The sequence below is a fragment of the Vombatus ursinus genome, unplaced genomic scaffold (assembly GCF_900497805.2).
Source record: "Vombatus ursinus unplaced genomic scaffold, bare-nosed wombat genome assembly UNPS02014175.1, whole genome shotgun sequence".
In the NCBI taxonomy this organism is placed as follows: domain Eukaryota; kingdom Metazoa; phylum Chordata; class Mammalia; order Diprotodontia; family Vombatidae; genus Vombatus; species Vombatus ursinus.
The window spans coordinates 435,209-459,350 of NW_020953953.1; the positions used below are offsets into that span (position 1 = coordinate 435,209).

The following is a 24,142-nucleotide window of genomic DNA, read 5'->3' on the forward strand; positions in this document are numbered from 1 at the left end:
ATCGGGACTCCCCTCCTGACCCTGGGGAGAGGCTTTCCGCGGTGCTGCCCCTTTGCAAATGACCCCGCACAGCGCGAGGAGGGCCGGGGGGAGCGGCTGGCCTCAGTCAGGGAGCGGGTACTAAGTGCTGGCTGTGTGCCCCTCACTGTGCCAAGCACTGGTGCTGCCTGTGCCCCAAAAAGAAGAATGGTGTCTCTCCCCGCTTTGGCTTTTCAGCCGTGCCCAGCTCTCCATGACCCCATTTGGGGCGTTCTTGGCCAAGATGCTGGAGTGGTTTGCCCTATCCTTCTGCAGCTCATTTTACAGATGAGGAAACTGAGGCAAACTGGGTGAAGGGACTTGCCCAGGGTCACACAGCTAGCAAGGATCTGAAGCCAGACTTGAACTCAGGAAGATGAGTCTTCCTCACTCCAGGCCTGGCACTTTCTCCACTGTGTCACCTAGCTGTGCCCTCTGTCCTCAAGGAACAGACCTTCTAAAGTGTGGGAGGGGGAAGGGGGAGGAGAGGGGTGAGAACACCTGGAAGGACAGGGGAGAAGGGGAAGACAAGGAGGAGCCCTTGTAAGGGCCTGGTGGTCTGTGGGGAACGAGGGACGGCTGGGCTGGGCCCTTCCCCCAGTGAGAGAGTGGGCCATCGGGGCTGAGGCGTGAAGATGTAGTCAGAGAGTGGAGGACGGCTGGGCTGGGCCCTTCCCCGGAGTGGACGCTCAGGTCAGAAGCCCCCAGCGGGAGGAGCAGCCACCATTAGTAGGCAGGAGGCAGCCTGGGATGCGTGTGAACACACACCTTGTCACTAGCTCTGACCTTGGGCACAAAAGAGGCGTCACCACATTTCCCCAACACCAGCTTGTCGCCCGTTTCCAGATTCTCCTACCACCGCCATTACCCAGTAGCCTCTCCTCCTGGGAGTTTCATTCAGGTCCCGTTTTTCACCCAGTCCCATTTCTGCTAGCTGTCATCTGCTAACCTTGGTGGTATTCTCCTTTCTTTCTCAACTATTTCAGTGCCAGGCCCAGGGCCTTTCTCTGCACCTCAGCATACGTAGAGATGGTCCACGTTCTCCTCACTGCCCATGACCTTCTTCTCCGCTTCACCAAAGCTGCTCAGACACATGTTCATGCCCTTGGTCTTGCTACCACCCACAAGTATTCCGCCCCAATCCTCATGGACTCCCCTACGTTTCTTTATCTAATTAGAATCTCTTGTTGTTAGGGTCAGATGAGGTCATATTTGTGAAGCGCTCTTACCTGGCACATAGTAGGCATTTAATATATGTTTGTTTCCTACATACGGAATATGTAGAAGGTAAATTTCAGGAACTCAAACAGAGAAGGTGGACCAAGAAGGGCTTCTTGCAGAAGATGGAATTTTAGTTGAGACATGAAGGAAACTGGTGAAACCCAGAGGCAGAGACAAGGAGGAGGGGGGAGCCAGTGAAAATGCTGTATAGTGATGGAGAGTCACCTGTGAGAACAGCAGGGAGGCCAGGGTCACTGGATGCTGAAAACATGGAGGGGAATAGCAGGGATACGGGAGAGGGAGCTCCCAGAGGGGACCGGATTGGGGGCAGTAGCCCAGATGGAAATCAAGTGGAGTTTGGAAGCCTTTGAGAACCAGGGCAGAAGAGGGGTCGTTCCAGGTGATGGAGGGCAGTGCTGGTAGCTTAGAGGGAGGTAGGCAGTGTCCTGAAGTCCTGGCCCTGGGAGCCACTGGAGGAAATGTCTGTTTTGGGGGCCTCAGAGGCAGGGCAGGGTGGGGTTCTTGGACGGGGTGTGGAACCAGCGGCCTCGAAGCCACACGTGGCCTTCCAGGCCGCAGGTGCAGCCTTTTGACTGCATCCAAGTTTTACAAAACAAATCCTTTTATTAAGGGGATTTGTTCTGTGAAGTTTGTATTCAGTCAAAGGGCTGCACATGAGGACTTAGAAGGCCATGTGTGGCTTTGAGACTGTAGGTTCCCTGCTCCTGGTCTAGGAGGACTCAGGCAGGCTCGAAACAGAAGGCCTTGGAGCTGACGTCTCTGCCTTTCTTCATTGGGGTAGAGAGTGCTCTGCCTTCCACGAGGGCCGAGATCTCTCTGCCTTCTGGAAGCCAGCTCTATGACTGTAGATCCCAGGGAGGCCTGAGCGAGCATCCCTCACTGCCGCTAGCTTGTGCTGGCTGCGCTTTCCCCTGGGCCTCATCTTCCCCATCTGACCTCTTGGTGAGTGTCCTTCAAGGAGCCAGGAGCAGGCCTCCTTAGGTCTGGCTCCTAGGGCTGCTCTCCCCCTGCTACTTGTCCAGGCTCCACATCACACCCCAAAGGGCCTGGGGTGCTATTGCCGTCTTTACCATTGGGTTGCCATTCTCACCCGTAACGTCAGATGAAGGGAGAGCTCTGATTTAGGAGTTACCGAGGCTCCAACTGGTCTCGTCCCATCCGGGATCCTGGGCCTCTTCTGCCCCTTGGGTCTCTGTACAAGGATGGAGAGGGGAGTGGGACAGAAGGGAAGGATTAAGTGAGTGCGGTAAGTAGTCTTCCTTTGCAGACCTTCTTTTCCCCACCCCGGCCCTGCTTGCTGCCCTCCCCTGTTGGTTGGAGGCTATCCCCTCAGGACAGGGCCATGGTTTTTGTGACTCCTCTGGGACCTCACTCTCTAAATCCCTGTAGGTCAGCCTCCTGCCTAGGAAGAAAAGGGAAAGACGGCTGCCCCTCAGGCATCCTTGTTCCTTCCCGGCTGTGCCTGCAAGACCTGGCCCAAGCAGGGAGCCAGAAGCCAGAACCAGAAGGAATGGCCCCCGGGACCCAGAGACCCCCAACACAGGTGAGTACAGTCCGTCCCCAGAACTGACCAGTGTCAGCCAATGTGGCCATTTCCATAGACACAGAAAATTGTCATTGAGGCTGGTCGGGTCTCTTTCCTATGGATTGTTTCTTTACAAAAACTGATATAAAACTGGATACAGTAGTAACCACCCTGCCCTGCTCTCTTCTCTCTTTTGAAGTGTACCAGTGGCACTTTTTTATCTTGAGCACTAACCTCCCCCCCCCCCCCAATTGCTACCCTCTCTGTGTTTTTTAGGTTCCCCCTCATTAGGAGTGACTGACAAGGGTGACCACTTCACTCAGTTTCTGTCCCTAGGCCTTGTGGCTTTGCTGTCTTCTTGCCTGCCTATCTGCGCTCCCACTACATACAAGTCCTCCCCGTCCTCTGTTTCTTGTGGCCAGGCTCTCCCCTGTAGCAGCTGTAGGTCAAGGAACATCCCTTCCCACCTGAGTCTTGCCTGGACAGGCCTGGAGCAGAGGCCTGAAGGCGCCACCAGCTCTGGTCCTGGACTGTGTTGTCTGCAGAGCAGAAATTGTCCTCTTGGTTCTGCCTCAGCTCGCACACACACCTTCCCAGGTCTCTCTGAGTCCCTCTCGTTTACCATTTCTTAGGTCAAGTCAATAAGCATTAGAAAGTGGCTGCTCTGTGCCTGGCACTGTTCTGGGTCTTGAGAATTGGCCGGTGCTACGAGTCAAGGCTTGAGGGATATGTTGGTTTTCGAGACCCAGGAAGGTGGTGACCGTGATGCACACATCCTTAGACGTGTGCTGTGCTTCTCAGAAAGCCGGGTGTTCAGCCTTTACTGTCACACCACTGCCTGGCCCCCTCCCCCTTGAGAGGATCCCACCTTATGTGTGTGTGCTCCAGGGATCCCAGCAGACCCTCCTCCTCCTGGTGTGACAGCATCAGGAAAGCTGCACAAGAGGGTCCAGGCGGCAGTGCATGGAAGAAGGGGAGAGAAGGGGACCAATAGCCACAAGTGGAGACAGAATGGGAAAGGGACAGATGGCAGGGGTGGTGAGAGAGAATGGCCACGTCCAGATCTAGGCCCTGAGCCCAAGGTCAACTTTGGAGAATGATTAAGAATGAAAAAGGAGGAGAAGGTCTAGTCAAATGGCCCAATCAGTCATCCATTGTTTCTGATGGGACTGCTTTGTGCCAGGCATTGGACTAGTGGTGAGGAAAAAGCTACAGATAATGGAACAATCCCTGCTTACATTCTAATAGAGGAGACTACAGGTACCCCTAAAAATCGATATGAGTGAATCAATATCAATATGATTGAATAAAGTGAAATAAATACGAAGGTTTAAATAGAAAGTGTTTGTGAAGGGAGGCTATGAGCAGTGGGAGATGGCAGATAAGGCTTCATGAAGATAATGGTGCTTAAGGTGTGTTTTAAAGGGGCAGAGAGATCAAACATTTAAACAACAATTAATTCCAGTACTATATAAACTGTTTGGAAAAAATAGGTGAAGAAGGAGTCCTACTAAACTCCTTTTATGACACAGATGTGGTGCTGATACCTAAACCAGGAAGAACTAAGACAGAGAAAGAAAATTACAGACCAATTTCCCTAAAGAATATCAATGCAGAAATTGTGATTGCAGCAATGTATCACAAGGATTATACACCATGACCAGGTGGGATTTATACCAGAAATCTAGGATTGGTTCATCATTAGGAAAACCATCAATATAATTGATCATATCATTAATAAAATCAACAGAAATCATATGATTATCTCAATAAATGCTGAAAAAGCTTTTGACAAAATATAGCACCCATTCCTATTAAAAACACTAGAGAGCATAGGAATAAAGGGAACATTCCTTAAAATGATATGCAGTGTCTATCTAAAACCATCAGCAAGCAATATCTGTAATGGGGATAAGCTAGAAGGCTTCCCAGTTAGATCAGGGGTGAAGCAAGGATGACTATTATTACCATTATTATTCAATATAGTACCAGAAATGTTAGTTGTGGCAATAAGAGAAGAAAAAGAAATCAAAGGAATTAGAATAGGCAATGAAGAAATAAAGCTATCTCTCTTTGCAGATGATAAGGTTAGAGAACCTTAGAGAATTGACTAAAAAACCACTTGAAATAATTAACAATTTTAACAAAGTTGCAGGATTTAAAATAAACCCATGTAAATCATCAGCCTTTCTTCCTGTCATCAGCAAAGCCCAGTAGCAGGAGACAGAAAGAGAAATTTCATTTAAAGTTACTGTAAACATGATAAAATATGTGGGAGTCTACCTGCCAAGACAAATCCAGGAACTATATGAACACAATTACAAAACACTTTTCACACAAATAAAGTCAGATCTAAATAAGTGAAAAAAAAATATCAATCGCTCATGGGTAGCCTGAGGCAATATAATAAAAAATGACAATTCAACCTAAGTTAATTTACGTACTCAGTGCTACGCTAATCAAACTGCCAAAAATTATTTGATAGAGCTAGAAAAAACAACAAGATTCATCTGGAAGAACAGGAGGTCAAGAATATCAAGGGAATTAATGAAAAAAAAATACAAAGGAAGGTATCCTAATAATACCAGATCTCAAACTATATTTTAAATTAGTAATCGTCAAAACTATTTGGTACTGGCTAAGAAGCAGAGTGCTATATCAGTGGAATAGATTAAGTACACAAGACACGGTCATCAATGATTATAGTAATCTACTTTTTGACAAACCCAAAGACCCTAGCTTCTGGGATCAGAACTCATTATTTGACAAAAGCTACTGGGAAAACTAGAAACCAAAAGGGCACCGACTAGGTATAGACCAATATCTCACACCATATTCCAAGATAAGGTCAAAATGAATACATGATTTAGGCATATAGCATGACACCATAAGCAAATTAGAAGAGTAAAGAATAGTCTACCTGTCAGATCTATAGAGAAAGGAAGAATTCATGACCAAACGAGTAGATAGAGAGCATTAAGAAATGCAGAATAGATAATTTTGATTATATTAAATTAAAAAGCTTTTGCACAAACAACCAACGCAGCCAAAATTAGAAGGAAAGCAGAAAGCTGGGAAACAATTTTTACAGCAAGTGTCTCTGATAAAGGCCTCATTTCTCAAATTTATAGAGAACTGAGTAAAATTTATAAGACTCCAAGCCATTTCCCAATTGACAAATGGTCAAAGGATAGGAACAGGCAGTTTTCAGATGAAATCAAAGCTATCTATAGTCATATGACTCAGGAGACTCCAGTGAAATGGAAAATTTTGTAAATTCTTGGGAATCTAAAAAATTGGGAAAAGACTAATACATTCTGTAATTGCTCAGAAATTCAGTAATGTAAATAAAGGAAACTAAAAGTGAAATATAGGCTACAAATAGAACATAAATCACACATTTTAAGGAAGAAATCAAAATGACAAAATGTGAAAGATTTTTTATCTACGTAAAAGAGAATTGCTCCAAATTAATAGGACTTCTGAAAAGATGAATCGTATCATTCTGCTAGGAATGGAAGAACATCAAATGTTGAGTGCATTAGCCAAACATGGGGTCTGCACGTAGCAGGTTGGAAAAATAGATGATCCCTCCCAAGTATTGAAGATTGCAAATATTGCCACTCTCTTGTATGAGATCCATCAGTTTGCCTCTTAACTCATTTTCTTGACTCTTGGTCCCAAATATTCAAAAGTTCAAGGGGTATGTTTAAATTATTTCTTTTTCATAAATTGTCAATGTCTTTCTTATGAATTAGCTTAATCTTCAACTCCATCTAATAAAATGCTACGTTTTTAATAAATGAAGGAACCCTCCTTTGTCCATCATATTTACTCTTATTTCTATATAGCTAAATATTAATATGAATTAATATATTCCATTAAAAAGGGAAGGCAATCACAAACCAAAGATAAGGTTTTTTTTTGTTTTGTTTTGTTTTTGGCTATGATACAGCATATCCAGTGTTACCCCAAGCCCTCAATATTACAACAGGTAACTTTTCTTCACTTATCGGGAAACAGTCCCAAACCACTTAATCCAGTCCAGATTGTAAGTAATATTTCTTAAGAAGCCTCTTCATGCTTTCATCTAGATAAGACTTTATTTCGGCCTTTGACAAAATTTACTAGATAATTACTTTTTCTTTGTTTTCTCCTAAAAAATCACTAGTAATGTTTTTCCACAGAAAACATACTTATCAGCTTCTCATAGTCTTCATAGAATTTTGTTAACATTATCACTTATGACACTTCTGATCAGGAGGAATTTCACATCACTTTCTTGCATTCTCCTCATGTTCTCATAACTCATGGATAGAGCATATACCTTCTCCCTAATTCCATAGAGAGAAGCATTTCATAGTAAGAAATTTCTCCAACTTTTATTATTCCACCATGATTCTCACTTCAAATACAAAATGCTTTTCTCAACCTTCCACTGGTCTGTTATTGACTATGGTTTCACTTGTTGGCTCTGATACTCATAAAGATTATGAGTTTTGGGCAAATCCTTTCTGTGTTTCATTTTCCTTGAGTTGATGAGGGTTGGGCTAGATGAATTTTGGTCTCTTTCAGCTCTAAATCTTGTGGCATTTGATGTTTTAGGAGTCAGTAACGTTCAAGGATGTGGCTGTGGACTTCACCCTGGAGGAGTGGGGCCTGTTGGACCATTCTCAGAAAGAGCTGTACAAGGAGATCATGCTGGAAACCTCCCAGAACCTGCTTTCTGTGGGTAAGGACCTTTTCCTCAGGTAACTCTGAGGCATTACCCTGGTAGCTTATTTCTCCTAATCCTGCCTGGCATAGCAAGTTTATGTTTATTCTTCCTTTATTCTTCTCTCAAATTCTAGCCCAGGTGGTAGGAAAGGAAGGGAAGAGACTAAGCATATACCTACATACATAGATATACGTGTGTATATATATATGTGTGTGTATCTTCAGTGTCTGGGAAAAGTGCTTTATAATTATTACCATTTGATCCTCACAACATCCCTGTAGTATTATTATCTCCATTTCATAGTTTAGGGAACTGAGGCAAGCAGAGGTTAAGTAACTTGCCCAGGGGCACACAGCTACTATGTGTCTGAGACTGGTTTGAACTTATCTTTTGGACTCCAGGTTCAGACCTCTTACCACTGGACTGCCAGCAGCCTCCAATTTCTAGATAATGAAAGCTTTGCAGTGTGCCTATTCTTCTGTGAAAGAGGTGAATAAAGGTGGATTTTTCAGATTCCAAATAAGCTGCATGATTTCCGTCCCCCTCCAAAGATGCCAACAGTCAATACCATGGAAACCATCCTTGAGGTGTCCTGGGAACCCTCCTGTAGTCCTTACTTGCATGTCGCCTTTCTCTAAAGAGAACTAAATTATGTATTTCTCTCTGTCCTCATCCCTTCCTTATTCGTTATACTCAGGGCTTCCAGTTCCTAGAGAAGATTTGATCTTCCTTTTTCAGCAAGTGGAAGCACCAGGGATGCTGGAGCAAAAAGGCCCAAGGAACTCCTGTCCAGGTGAGTGAGATGAAAGCAGGTGTGTGAGGGCTGTCATCACATGAGACCTCTGTGTGTTGTAGTGAAGGAAATGCTAAGTTTGGAATTTGTTTTTAGACACATTTCAGCAGTGGGATCCTGGGCAAGTAACTGCACATCTGAGCTCCAGTTTCCTCATCTATAATAAAAGGGAGGGGCTGGGGAAAAAAAGAGAGAGAGGGGCTGAGACTCCTTGGCCTTTCAGTTCTCTCCCAGGCATAAAGCTGTGATCCTGTAGGAAGTCATTGTTTTGAACACAGGGCCATGGAACTCCCCTGAAGGCATCTCAGAGGGGCTGAGGGTGTCTAATAGGAACTCTTTCCTGGTTGGTTGTTGTCCTTCATTCTCCAAGAGGACCGAGGTGACATTACTATCTTAGGGTCAAATGGCAATGTGTCTGACTGTGGCTGATCAGAGCTTGACACGCACCACCACAGGTTGGGCACAAATAGTCCGTGTGAACATTCAGGGTGGCTTCTCTAAATCTGTGCATCTCGAGTTTTCTTTTGAGCTCCTTCAGTTCTCCTTTGCTCATAGAGCACAGCACCTTCTCTGATGAGGGCACACCATGCTGGGTGGTCCTGTGCCAGTGTCTCCCATGTCACACAATCAGTTCCAGAGTTCTTCTTGTACTGCTTCTTCTGACCTCCATGTGAGAGCTTGCCTTGTGAGTTCTCCATAAAATAGTTTTTTCGGCAGTGTACATTTGGCATTCAAAAACTAAGTGGCCACCTCCTTGGAATTGCACTCGCTAGAGTAGAGTTTGAATGTTTGGCAGTTTAGCTCAAGAAAGGACCTCAGTGGACTTCTGGGAGCCAAGATGGCAGAGTAAGCAGTATATTGCTGTCTCTCTCCCTTATTTACCTCCGGAAAAACCATAAAATAGTGCCCCAGAACAAATCCTGGAACAGTAGAGCCAGTGGAAAGATGGGGTGGAGCAGTTTTTTAACCCTGTAACCTTGGAGCATTGGTCCATCTTGGATAAAAGGGGAGTGCATTCCAGGACAGGAAGCATCCCAGCAAGCCAGCAGCAAGCCCCAGGACAGCAAACCAGTGGGAGATCCCAAGCCCCAGGGTGCTGGAGCAGGCGGATGCCAACAGTAGGACCTCGTGTGCCTTATCACAGCCAGGGGAACTAGCACAACCCAGCTTGGGGAGCCACCACATGCTGCAGTCCAGCCCAGGGTGGACAGGCACCCTACAGCTGCCAGACCTCCCTGTGCTCTGGTGCAGCCCTGGGTAGGCAGGCATCCTGTGGCGGTTGGACCTCCTTGTGCTTCAGTGTAGCCCTGAGGGAAATGCAGAAAAATCCCACCTGGCTTTGGCACACTCCAGATAGCACCGTTGGGACCCAGGCTCAATACCAGGTAAACTGCCAGACACCTATAGCCCCTACCTGCCAAAACCTGAGGCCCCAGCACACAAAGCCAGTTACCAGGTCCCTGGCACCCAGCACAGGAAACTTGGGACAGTTCGCCCTGTGCTCCAGCAGGAGAACTCAGCTTTAGAAGCCAGGAAATAGGCAAACAAGATGAGCAAAAAGTGAAAACAAACATTGACCCTAGTGAGTTACTATGGTGACGGGGAAGATCAAGGCAGAAATTCAAAAAAGGACAACGTTGTCGATATACCTACATCCAAAACCTCAAAGGGGAATATGAATTGGTCCCAAGCCCAAAAAGCCTCCCTGGAAGAACTCAAGAAGGATTTTAAAAGTCAAATAAGAGAAGTAGAAGAAAAAATGGGAAAAGAAATGAGAGGTATGCAAGAGAGAATCAATAGCTTGGAAAAGGAAGGACAAAAATTGACTAAAGAAAACAATTCCTTAAAAAATACAGTTGACTGAATGGAAAAAAAAAATCCACTGAAGAAATCCACTCCTTAAAAAGTAGAATTGGCCAAATGAAAAAGGGAGTACAAAAGCTAACTGAAGAAAATAATTCCTTAAAAAGTAGAATTGGGCAAGTGGAAGATGACTTTATGAGACATCAAGAATCAGCCAAACAGAATGGAAAAAAAAATAGAAGAAAATGTAAAATAGGTCATTGGAAAAACCACTGACCTGGAAAATAGATCCAGGAGAGATAATTTAAGAATTATTAGACTACCTGAAAGCCATGATCAAGAAAAGACCCTGAACAGCATCTTTCAAGAAATTATCAAGAAAAACTGCTCTGGTATCCTAGAACCAGAAAGTAAAATAGTCATTGAAAGAATCCACTAATCATCTCCTGAAAAAAAATCCCAAATTGTAGTCAAATTCCAAAATTACCAGGTCAAGCAGAAAATACTGCAAGAAGCCAGAAAGAAACAATTTAAATATTGTGGAACTATAGTTGGGATTACACAAGACTTTGCACCTTCCACATTACATCACATGAAGAGATGCAAAGACCTATTACAGTAGAGGGAAAGAAGGGACACAGACAAACTTTGTTTGAGCCTTACTGTCATCAGATTTGGTTCAGAGCGGGTGTAACATGTGCATTCAGTTGGGTACAGAAATCTGTCTTACCCTATAGGAAGTAGGAGAGGAAAGGGGAAAGAAAAGGGTAGGGGCTGATAGAAGGGAGGGCAAATTGAGAAAAGTGGTCAGAAGCAAAACACTGGTGAGGAGGGAAAAGGTGAAAGGACAGAGAAAAGTATAAATGGGGAGGAAAGGGAAATAGGGTGGAGAGAAAGACACAGTAATCATAACTATAAATGTGAATGGGATGAACGCTCCCATAAAACGAAAGCAAATAGCAGAGTGCATTAAAAACCATAATCCTACAATGTGTTGTTTACAAGAAATACATTTGAAGCAGAGAGGTACACACAGAGTAAAGGTAAAAGGCTGGAGCAGAATATATTATGCTTCAGCTGAATTAAAAAATTTAAAAATTTTAAAAAAGCAGGGGTAGCAATCCTAATTTCAGACAAAGCAAAAGCATAAATAAGTCTAATTAAAAGAGGTAAGGAAGGATACTACATCCTGCTAAAAGGCACCATAGACAATGAAGTAATATCATTACTAAACACCAAGTGGTATAGCATCCAAATTCTTAGGGAGAAGTTAAGTGAGTAACAGGAAGAAATAGACAGCAAAATTATACTAGTGGGGAATCTAAACTTCCCCCTCTCAGAACTAGATAAATCTAACCACAAAATAAACAAGAAAGAAGTTAAGGAGGTGAATAGAATTTTAGAAAAGTTAGATGTGGTAAGACCTCTGGAGAAAATTGAATGGGGATAGAAAGGAATATACCTTTTTCTCAGTGGTACATGGCACATACACAAAAATTGACCATGTACTAGGGCATAAAAAGCTCACAGTCCAATGTAGAAAGGCAGAAATATTAAATGCATCCTTTTCAGATCATGATGCATTAAAAATTATATGTAATAAAGGGCCATGGAAAGATAGACTAAAAATTAATTGGAAAGTAAATATTCTAATCCTAAAGAATGAGTAGGTCAAACATCAAATCATAGAAACAATCAATAACTTTATCCAAGAGAATGACAACAATTAGACAACGTACTGAAACTTCTGGGATACAGCCAAAGCAGTTCTTAGGGAAAATTTTATATGTCTAAATGCTTACGTGAATAAAACAGAGAAAGAGGAGATCAATGAATTGGGCATGCGACCGAAAAAGCTAGAAAAAGCTCCCCAATTAAAGCTCCTCAATTAAATACCAAATTAGAAATTCTGAAAATCAAAGGAGAGATTAGTAAAATTGAAATTTAAATTAAAAAATTTTTAAAAAACTATCGAATAAAACTAAGAGCTAGTTTTATTAAAAAAAAACATTAAAATAGGTAAACTTTTGATTAGAAAAAAGAAAGAAGAAAACCAAATTACCAGTATCTAAAATGAAAAGGGTGAATTCACCACCAACGAAGAGGAAATTAAAACAATAATTAGGAGCTATTTTGCCCAACTGTACGCCAGTAAATCTGACAGTCTTAGTGAAATGGATGAATATTTACAGAAATAAAAATTGCCCAGACTAACAGAAGAGAAAATAAAATACTTGAATAGCCCCATTTCAGAGAAAGAAATTGAACAAGCCATCAATGAGCTCCCTAGGAAAAAATCTCCAGGGCCAAATGTATTAACAAGTGAATTCTACTAAACATTTAAAGAACAATTAACTCCAATACTATATAAGCTATTTGGAAAAATAGGCAAAGAAGGAGTCCTACCAAATTCTTTTTATGACACGAATATTGTGCAGATACTAAACCAGGAAGAGCCAAAACAGAGAAAGAAAATTACAGACCAATTTCCCTAATGAATATGGATGCATAGATTTTAAATAAAGTAGTAGCAAAGAGATTACTTATCATGACGATAATACACTGTGACCAGGTGGAATTGATATTAGGAATGCAAGGTTGGTTCAATATCAGGAAAACTATCAGGATAATTAGCCATATCAATAACAAAATTAACAGAAATTATATGATTATTTCAGTAGATGCAGAAAAAGCTTTTGACAGAATACATTTTTGACATTCCTATTAAGAACACTAGAGAGCATAAGAATCAATGGAGTTTTTCTTAAAATGATAAGTAGCCTCTATCTAAAACCATCAGCAAGCAATATATGTAATGGGGAGAAGCTAGAAGCCTTTCCAGTAAGATCAGGTAGTGAAACAAGGATGTCCATTATCACCACTGTTACTCAGTATTATGCTGGAAATATTAGCTTTAGCAATAAGAGAAGAAAAGGAAATTGAAAGAATTAGAATAGGCAGTGAAGAAACAAAGCTTTCACTGACATGATGATAGAGAATCCTAGAGAATCAACTAAAAAACTCCTTGAAATCATTAACAACTTTAGCAAAGTTGCAGGATATAAAATAAACACACATAAATCATCAGCATCTCTATATATTACTAACGAAACCCAGCAACAAGAGATAGAAAGAGAAATTCCATTTAAAGTAACCGTAGATGATATAAAATATTTGGGAGTCTACCTGCCAAGACAAGCCCAGGAACTATATGAATATAATTACAAAACAGTTTTCACACAAAGTCAGATCTAAATAATTGGAAAAATGTCAGTTGCTCATAGGTAGGCCAAGCTAATATAATAAAGATGACAATTCTACCTAAATTAATTGACTTATTCAGTGCCATACCAATCAAACTACCAAAAATTATTTTATAGCGCTAGAAAAAATAATAATAAAATTCACCTGGTACCATATCATACCTGTCAGATTGCTAATATGACAAAACAAGAAAATGATAAATGTTGGAGAAGATGTGGGAAAATTGGAACACTAATGCATTCTTAGTGGAGTTGTGAACTGATGCAACCATTCTGGAGAGTAATTTGGAACTATGCCCAAAGGGCTATAAAACTGTGTATACTCTTTGATCCAGCCATATCAATGCTAGGTCTGTATCCCAAAGAGACCCACTTGGACAAAAATATTTATAGCAGCTCTTTTGTGGTGGCCAAGAATTGGAAATTGAGGGCATGCCCATCAGTTAGGGAATGCCTGAACAAGTCGTCACATGTGAATATAATGGAATACTATTGTTCCATAAGAAATGATGAGCAAGTGGATTTCTGAAAAATCTAGAAAGACTTACATGAACTGACGCTGAGTCAAGTGAGCAGAACCAGGACAAAATTGTACATAGTCACAGCAACGTTATGCAACGACCAACTATGATAGACTTAGCTCTTCTCAGCAATGCAGTGATCTAAGACAATTCCAAAAGACTCATCATAAACAATGCTAACCACATCCAGAGAAAGAATTGTGGAGTCTGAATGCAGATCGAAGCATACTATTTTCTCTCTCCTTTTTTGTTTTTTCTTTCTCATGATTTTCCCCCTTTTATTCTGATTCTTCTTTTACAACATGACTAATATGTAAATGAGCAAAAAAAAAAATTTGTTTAAAAAAAAAGAAAGCAGGGGCAGCTAGGTGGCACAGTGGATAGAGCACCAGCCCTGAAGTCAAGAGGACCTGAGATCAAATTCGGCCTCAGACCAAACACTTGACACTTACTAGCTGTGTGACCCTGGGCAAGTCACTTAACCTCAATTGCCTTAAAAAAAAAAAAAAAAAAGAAAGTGAGAAAGGACCTCAGAGTCCAGTAACTTATGCTGCCAGGTGATCTTCACAATCTTTGTAAGAAAATGAAATTCAAATGGAAGAGATTCGGTTTCTTGGCATGGCGCTGGTAGACTGTCTAGGTTTCACAGCCATACAACAATGAGATCAGCACAACAGCTCTGTAGACCTTCAATTTGGTAGTCAGTCTAATACCTCTTCTTTCCCATACTTTCCTTCGGAGCCTCCCAAACACTGGCAATTTGTATATCAGCCTCATTATCAATGTGTATACTCCTGCAAAGTATACTGCTAAGGTAAGTGAACTTATCCACAGCATTCAAAACTTCTCCATTTGCTGTAACCACTAGTTCCACGTATGGATGGTGTGGTGCTGACTGGTGGAGCACCAGTGTTTTCTTGGTGTTAATTGTTAAGCCAAAATTAGCACAAACAGCAGAGAATCAATCCATCCCTTGTTGCATCTCAGCTTCAGAGGCTGCATTGAGTGCACAATTATCTACAAACAAAAAAGCATACACCAACTCTCCCTCCGCTTTAGTTTTGGCTTGAAGAATTTACCATCAATGTGATAGTTGACTTTGATGCCATGTACATCCTTATTCAAGACATTTGACAACATGACTGAAAACATCATGCTAAAAAACATGGGAGCAAGTAGACAGCCTTGTTTCACTCCATTGGTGATTGGGAAAGCACGAGAGCATCGTCCATTATCTAGAACCCAAGCAAGCATGCTGTCATGAAATTGATGTACGACACTGCTGAACTTTTCCAGGCAACCACGTTTTGACATAATTTTCCGTATGCCCTCATGACTGACGGTATCACAGGTCTCAGTCAGATGGACAGACATTATGTGTAGACCTGCCTTCTGCTCCTGGCATTTCTCCTGGAGTCGTTGGGTAGCAAACATTGTATCAACCATTCCTTGGCCTTTTCTGAAGCCATGCTGACTCTCAGGTAGAGGACCATCTTCCAGGTGAAGAATCGGCTTATTAAGGAGGAATTTTGTTAGCCGTGACTAAAGAGAGACGTGATTGTCACACGACAACATATTTCCTTTTCCTTTATGGAGATGGACAATGGAGACATCCTTGAACTCCCGGGGGGGTGACCTCCTTTTACCATATAACCTGGAAGGTTTCAGTCAGCTTACATATGAGTGTTGGGCTCCTTACCTTGTAGATCTCAGCTGGAACAGAATTGGCACCAGGGGCTTCGCCACAGGAGAGGAACAAAATGGCGTCTAAAACCTCTTCTTCCGTTGGAAAGTTGGCTAGAGAGGGATTGACTTCAACCTGCGGTATATGGTCAGTGGCTTCAGCATTGATGGATGATAGTCTGTTGAGAACATCATGGAAGCGTTCAGCCCGTCTCTCCAGGATCATGTTCTTATCACTGATCACTGTAGCTCCATCAGCACTGAATAGTTGCAGGTCTTTGGTCTATAAATAGCCTTCAGTGCATCGTAAAAACCCTTTGGATTGTTATTGTTATCATACAACTGAATATCATCTACCTTCTTACTAAGCCAGGAATCTTGGCATTCCTCTAAGCTTCACTTGTACTTTATTTTTAATGGAGTTAAATGCTACATTCTTAGGCACATGAACTATCCTGCTGGTAAACCCTGTGGCGTTCTCATTTTTCATTTAGCAACTTCTGAATATCTGCATCATTTTCATCAAACTAATCATGATGTTTGTGAGTGTTCTGACCCAAAAGAGTAAATGCAGTGCTGTACACCAAATCTCTGAAAGCTGCCACTCCTTTTCTCCACTGTTGTCTACTGTGTGTTGGCTCGGCTTTCCCTCCAAGTTGACAACCAACTGTTCTGCTCAGAGAAACTTTCTAATCTGCTGACATTGTCTTCTTGCCTTGGGGTCTCTGCTTTTGTTGAAGGGGAATGTTTAACTTGGAGAGGATCAGTCTATAATCAGTCCAGGACTCTGTACCACCCATTACCTTTGTCATTCTCAAATCCTCTCTGTCTCTTCTCCTTACAATGACATAGTCTATTACGTGCCATTGTTTGCTATGAGGGTGCATCCACAAAGTTTTATGTTTAGGTGAACAAAAGACAGTGTTGGTGATGAGGTCATGAGACACACAAATCTTTAGTAGTAAGTGACCGTTGCTGTTGCGGTTTCCAAATCCATTCCTCTCAAGGACTCCCTGCCACTTCTAGTAGTCTGTGCCTACTGTAGCATTAAAGTCACCCAGAATTATAAGCTCATCCTCTTTCTGCACATTGATGATGGTCTCTAGATCTTCATCAGAGTCATCAGGGTAGGAGCATAAGCACTGATGATGGTGGCATGGTGTTTTCCTGCAAGTGGAAATTGCATTGTCATGAGCCTGGCATTCATTCCTTTTGGGAAGTGTACAAGTTCGTTGACTGGATTAGTTTTGATTGCAAAACCCATACCAGTTTCCTGGTGCTCCCCTTCACTGCGGCCACTCCAGAAAATGTGTATCCACTCCAACTTCAGTAGGCTGGCCTTCATTTGGCAGTCTTGTTTCACTCAGGGTTATTTGGATGTAACACCTGCTGAGTTCCCTTGAAACGAAAGCTGTTTGTCTTTCAGGTCTACTAGATTGTGTATTGTCTATAAACATGTGCACATTTCATGTACCGATGATGAGTGGAATCATCTTTCAAGATGGTTTGTAATGTGTATGCCTAGTGATCGTGTTTTTCAAAAACCATACCATCTGCACTGGAAGAACACATGCTTTTGCTGCTTTTTGATGTGATTACATTGCTGATGAAATGAGATTACAAGGAAACCTTGGACGGAGGCAGCTACTCTGATGCATTTTTCAAAAAGCAAATGAGACTATGTGCATCCCTGTGACCATCCACTGAGAGTTGATTTGTACTTAAATGTCAGACTTTTATGGTGATGTGGAAACAATTTGAGGACAGAGTGAAAAACCAGAACAGTATGTTACACTTAGAAGTGGTCAGAATTTGATATAATCACTGCATGAACACCAAAATCATTTTATACCCAATCATGATGATTTGGAATCACCCCACAAAGCAACCTATTATGCCTCAAACATGCACATGCTTGTGTGCAAGGGGAAAATGTATTGGTCAAAAAACTGAGCAATTTTTTACTACATAAGGTTCACCATTAAAGAATTTTTAGCTAATGCCCCTTGAACATCATCATGAAGCACTAAATGGGCCATGGTTTTAGAGGACCAATAGTGAATCATGCTGTTCACTTCTTGACAGAAGGATCATGGACTCAAGATATAGTATGAGACATAATATCGATAACGAATATTTAGTACATGTGCAGCAAGTGGCTTAATGTCTTTGGATCTGAATAGAGTATAAGAAAAGTTGGAAATAACATTGAATATTATTGCATGGGAGTTAAAAAGACTGAACCTGTTTCTCAGCTTAGCATATGGAATTGATCAGGAATGACCAAGTGATAGTGCATTGAAACTGAGCAGTACAGAATAGCAGAAGTTGACCTGAGAGTGACAAAAGTATAGGTATAATCAATGGTCAGTGTAAGTATAATCAACAAGAGGCATTTGAAGAAAGTGCAGTAGAGAAAAGTCTTCTAGTATTGTGGCCAGAGCACACTCAGTCACATGGTTCAAGTTCTGATTTCAGCTGCAGCTCAGCCATTCTGAGCTCATCACCTGAGTTGTGAAAGTTAATGAGAATGGTGGGCCTTCCTGTGTCCCGCATTTGTTGTCAGGAGCAAATGTCATTGCTCTTTCTAATAAACCCTCTTAGGGTTGTGACCAAATGGCATTTCCAAAGATTGATTCTGCATGCTTAAGTTTGAAAAGTTTTCTTTTTAACTGGGGAAATAGAACATAAATGAGTTTACTTTCTGCCATCCAAAGAAAGAACGCATACTTAGGTGTGCATGTCTTCTTGTGTATATATGATTGTTTATTTTCTTCAGTTGCAGAGACCATGTTTGAAGTAAATGAGATGACTACAAAACCGAGGATTTTTGTGGAAGAATCTGGCCAGCAAAGATTCGTGAGTGCTGGTGACTTCAAGTTGAGAGAAATCCACAACTCTAATATGAAAGTGGATAAAAATCCAAAGGGTCCCTGTGAATTTGAAAAAACTGGGAGGAGATTCAAACAATCTTCAGCCCTAAATCACTGTAAGAAAATGACCTCTGGAAATGCCTGTTTTCAGGATAGTGAATATAGCAAGTGCTTTCCTGAAGTGGTAGAGCTTTTTCAGTCTCATGAGAAGATTCCTGAAATGCAAATGGATCAAGATAATGAACAGGAAATGGCTATTATCTGGAGTTCAGAGCTCATTAGACATCAAAAAAATACTGGAGAGATGCTTTATGTAAATAATGAAGGTGGAAAAGCCTTCAGTCGGAACTCTAAGCTCATTATTCATAAGAAAATTCACATTAGAAAGGAGCCCAGTGAATATAATGAATGGGAACCAACCTTATCCCATCATTCATCTCTTTCTTACCATCCTAAGCTTCATGCTGGAATGAAACCATACGCACATAATCATTGTGAGAAGACCTTTGGTAGGAACACAGATCTTATGAAACATCAGAAGATTGATACTGGAGTGACATTTTATAAATGTAGTGAATGTGGGAAGGCTTTCTGCTACAGATCACTTCTTATTAGCCATCAGAGAATCCACACTGGAGAGAAACCTTTTGAATGTAATCAGTGTGGAAAGGCTTTCACATATGGCTCCAGTCTTGTTAAACATCGAAAAATCCACACTGGAGAGAAACCTTTTGAATGTAATCAATGTGGAAAGGCTTTCACATATGGCTCTAGTCTTGTTAAACACCAGAGAATCCACACTGGAGAGAAACCTTATCAATGTAATCAGTGTGGAAAGGCTTTCCAATTTAACTCACATCTTGCTGTACATCAGAGAATTCACACTGGAGAGAAACCTTATGAATGTAATCTATGTGTAAAAGCTTTCACATATAGCTCCAGTCTCGTTAAACATCAGAGAATCCACACTGGAGAGAAACCTTACATATGTAAACAATGTGGAAAGGCTTTCAGATTTCACTCCAGTCTTACTAATCATGAGAAAATCCACACTGGAGAGAAACCTCATGAATGTAATCAATGTGGAAAGGCTTTCACACAGAACTCCCATCTTGCTGCACATCAGAGAATCCACACAGGGGAGAAACTTTATGAATGCAATCAATGTGGAAAGTCTTTCACACAGAACTCCCATCTTGCTGTACATCAGAGAATCCACGTTGGAGAGAAACCTTATGAATGTAATCAGTGTGGAAAGGCTTTCACACAGAGCTCCAGTCTTGCTGCACATCAGAGAATCCACACTGGAGAGAAACCTTATGAATGTAAACAATGTGGAAAGACTTTCACAAAGAACTACAGTCTTGCTGATCATGAGAAAATCCACAGTGGAGCAAAACCTTATAAATGTAATCATTGTGGAAAGGCTTTCACAGTGAAGGGCAATCTTGCTCGACATCAGAGAATCCACACTGGAGAGAAACCTTTTGAGTGTAAACAATGTGGAAAGGCTTTCACACAGAGCTCCAGTCTTGCTGCCCACCAGAGAGTCCACACTGGAGAGAAACCTTATGAATGTAAACAATGTGGAAAGGGTTTCATAAAGAGCTACGGTCTAGCTGATCATGAGAAAATCCACAGTGGAGAGAAACCTTATAAATGTAATCATTGTGGAAAGGCTTTCACAGTGAAGGGCAATCTTGCTAGACATCAGAGAATCCACATTGGGTAGAAGCCTTTTGAATATAAACAATGTGGAAAGGCTTTCACACAATTCCAGGCTTGCTGAACATCAGAGAATCCACACTGCAGAGAAACCTTAGGAATATAATCAGTGTGGTGAAGCCTTCAGGTAACAATCATCTCTTATCTGAGAATTCATCTGAGAATTCATATTACACAAATCTTATCACTGTCATGAGTGAGGAAAGGCATTCAAGTGGAGTTCAGACTTTGTTCACCATTACAAAATTCATTCTGATGAACAGCTCCATATTGACTCAGTGTGGGAACACTTTCAACCAGAGACTGTCTCTTACTTTTTAGCAGAGAATTCCTAGTGGAGAGAAGCCTTACAAATACGCCAAAGGGGAATGTGCTTTTCTCTAGAGGAGGACAGTAGGTAGACAACAATATTCATGCTGTGATGAAGGATTATAAAAGCAATGGTTGTGGGAAGGGCTTCACCTGGATCTCATAGTTGTCTGTACATTGGAGAAATCATGGTGGAGATAAGACATATATCTAATTAAGAAAGGAAGGCCTCCTGCTGTAGCACAGACTTCACTGGACCTCCCAACAAAAAAGGCCTCCTTAAAAATTCCAAACTTACACTATCTGTAAAACCATATAAATGCAATGATTTTTTTCTCTAAAATCCTAGTTTTTGTCATCATTCCTCAATATTTCATGGCATTAATGTACTATAATAGCATTCCTCAGTTGACTGATACTCACTTTGTTTCCTGTTGTTTAATGGCACAAAAAAGCACTCATATGAATATTTTGGTTACTGTTGGACACTTATGTCTCTCATGCTTTCTTTAAGCAACAGTGTGGCCCTCTGGATGAAGTGTTATGCCTGGAGCCACGAGGGCTGAATTCCATTTCTGTCTCTGGCACATACTAGTTGTATGACCCTAAGCAAGTCACTTAACCTGCTCCTGTCTGGGCTTCCCCATCTGTAGAATGGGGATAATAAGAGTAAAATGTAAGCAACAAATGAGACACTATTTGTAAAACGCTTTTCAAGACAAATCACTACGGAAATATGTGCTTTTCCAGTGGTTATTCCTTGGAACATAAGTCTCGTAGTAAGGTCAGTAGTTTAAAACATACTGATAGTTTAGTTGCTTCTCTTTTCATTCAGATTGACTTTCAGAACAGACTAAAGGAAAGCAGTAATTGTAATACATAGAGCACTGCTTTAGAATCAGAGAAAACTTGGGTTCAAATCCTGACTTGGATGCTCCCTTATAACTTTCAGCAAGGAACAACCTCTCTGTGCCTCAGTTTACTCATCTCTAAAATGAGAAAGTTGGACTCAATGGCTTCTATGGTTCCTTCGAACTCTAAATATGTGTTCTCATCAAAAGTACATTCATATGTCTCTTTTCTACTGCCTCTTGTGTATGTGTGTGTATGTGTACGAAATAATTTTATTTTAAAATAAAGAATGTAAATAATTTGGGCAATTAAGACCGTTGAACTCTAAATGTAAGTATCACAAATTAGGCTGTAACACAAAGAACAAAGTAGCATATCATAAAAGCAAATACATAAAAATTATACTATGGTTTTGTCAATTTTTATATGGTTATGTTTCTAACCTTGAACCAAACTTCTTAAAAAATCTTTTTTTATCCTTTTTTTCAATTCATTTTGAACTTAAATACAAAAAGAAAAAAAGTTTTCCATTGACACAACACAACACAGAGAAGATTCAATATGAAACTGAATCTCCATTTCATACTGTTTACTTTTTTTTGAAAAACTAATAAATACTACATTGCTACCCTGCTTTTCTGTGCTTCTTTCTGATTTTGTTTTGTTGTTCATTTTTTTCTCTCTCTCTCCCCACCCCATACTAAAGAAAGCCACCATTAGGCTCAGATATGTGTGTGTGTATGTATATATATGTATATACATGTACATATACATATACATATATGTGCATCTGTTTTTCAGTTGTTTACCTGTATATGGATAATATCTTCTTTTATGGTTTCTTTGTGCTTGATTTGAATATTTAAAATGCTCAAAATAACTTAGTCATTTGCAGTTCTTTGAATGATATTACTGTTGGTGTATACAATGTTCTCTTGGTTCTGTTCATTTCGCTCTTCATTATTTCATACAATTCTTTCTAAAATCAACCAGCTCATCATTTCATATAGCATGGCAATATTCCATCACAATCATTTACCACAACTTGTTCAGCCATTCATTACCCAATTGATAGGCACTTGTCAATTTCCAGTTCTTTGTCATCACAAAGGCACGGCTATGAATATTTTGGGACATATAGGTTCTTTTCCTTTTTCTCTGACCACCTCGTGAAACAGACCTAATAGCAGTATTGCTCGGTCAAAAGGTATACACAGTTTTATAACTTTCTGGGCATAATTCCAGATTTCTTTCCAAAATGGTTGGATCAGTTCACAGTTCCACCAACAGTGTATTAGTGTTCCAGTTTTTCCACATCCCTTCCAACATTTATTTTCCCCTTCTATCATTCTAACTAATCTGATAAATATGAGATATCTCAAAGTTTTTAAAGTTGCATTTCTCTAATCAGTAATGATTTAGAGCATTTTTCATAGGACTATATATAATTTTCTTCATTGAAAAACTGCTTGTTCATATCCTTTGACCATTTATTAATTGGGGAATGACTCCTATTCTTATGAATTAGACAAAGTTCTCTATATATTTGATATGTAAGACCTTTATCTGAGAAACTGTCCATAAAATCCCCTTCCCCCAATTTTCTGCTTTCCTTCTAATCTTGGTTACATTAGCTTTATTTATACAAACCCTTTTTAATTTAACGTAATCAAAATTACCCATTTGATACCTCACAACATCCTGTCTCCAAATGCTGAGATAGCTCTGGCAATACATGTGTCAACCTCGTCGTCTATGTGTACAGCCCTGGAAAATATACTGTCAAGGTAAGTAAACTTATCCACAGCGTTCACAATTTCTCCATGGGTCTATGTGGGGATGATGTTAATTGTTAAGCCAGAAATTAGCACAAGTGGCAGAGAATTGAGCTGTGCTCTGCTGCATCTCAGCCTCAGAGTCTCAGAATGCAGTTATCTGTGAACCACAAATCATGCACCAGCCCTCCCTCCACTTTTGTCTTGGCTTGTAGCCTTTTCAATTCTAATAGGAGAATACATTTTATCTCTCCTCATTGTTAATGAGGAAGAAGTAATGTAAACTTCTCAGTGGGAAGGGATGTAGCAGGTATTGCTTTGGGGAGTCTTATTTCTCCACTTAGCCCCCATAACCCATAGCATTATGCTCCTGTTTTTCCATCTCTGTTGTGTTTTCATTCTTTCCTCCTTTTAGGAGATTAAATATAGGAGACAGAACAGACTACACTATGACCTTGTGACCATTGAAAGATATGGAGGACCCACAAAAGGTATGGGGGAATTGGAGTCCATAGCAGAGATTGCCAGCTGCTGAGTCCAGTGAAAAAGTAGTTACAAGGAGACACCCTCTTGACCCAGTTCAACAGTGAATAATATGCATAGCTGGTGTACAGTACCCTGCACACAAGAGTGGGACATGTCCCTCAACTGCCATGCCCAGAACAAGATTTTATCAGGTAAATATTTGCCAGTCACTATTCTAAGTTGAATCTTACTCTTCCCAGGGACCAAGATTTAGAAGAGGAAGCATGTCCTATATTTGGGGGGGGGGGGGATGTTTGGTGCTTTAGTTCTTGCTCTTTTCAGTAAATATTCTTTTATAAACACGAATTTATGTCAGTTTCTGATGAATATCAAGGGGTCATAATGAGGCCTCACTCATTGGGTAAATCACACTGAAGAGATAAATGGTTGATATTTGTGGGAATACACTATAATTGGACCCCTAGAGTAGTAATATGATAAATGACATGATCATCCTCTTAGGGTCCCCTAGAACAGTAAAGAAGATATAGTCAGCAAGGCTCTGGAAACTCAACCTG

At 41.0% G+C, this 24,142-nt stretch overlaps 1 protein-coding gene across 1 annotated transcript; it reads left to right on the forward strand.

Moving 5' to 3' along the window:
- The first annotated feature begins 1,908 nt into the window (after positions 1–1,908).
- Positions 1,909–21,768, forward strand: LOC114041529 (zinc finger protein 260-like). Its single transcript, XM_027860013.1, has 4 exons — positions 1,909–2,803; positions 7,391–7,517; positions 8,200–8,295; positions 18,345–21,768. The coding sequence occupies exons 1-4, from the start codon at positions 2,603–2,605 to the stop codon at positions 20,168–20,170; spliced, it is 2,250 nt and encodes a 749-aa protein (XP_027715814.1). The 5' UTR covers positions 1,909–2,602; the 3' UTR covers positions 20,171–21,768.
- Positions 21,769–24,142: the final 2,374 nt, after the last annotated feature.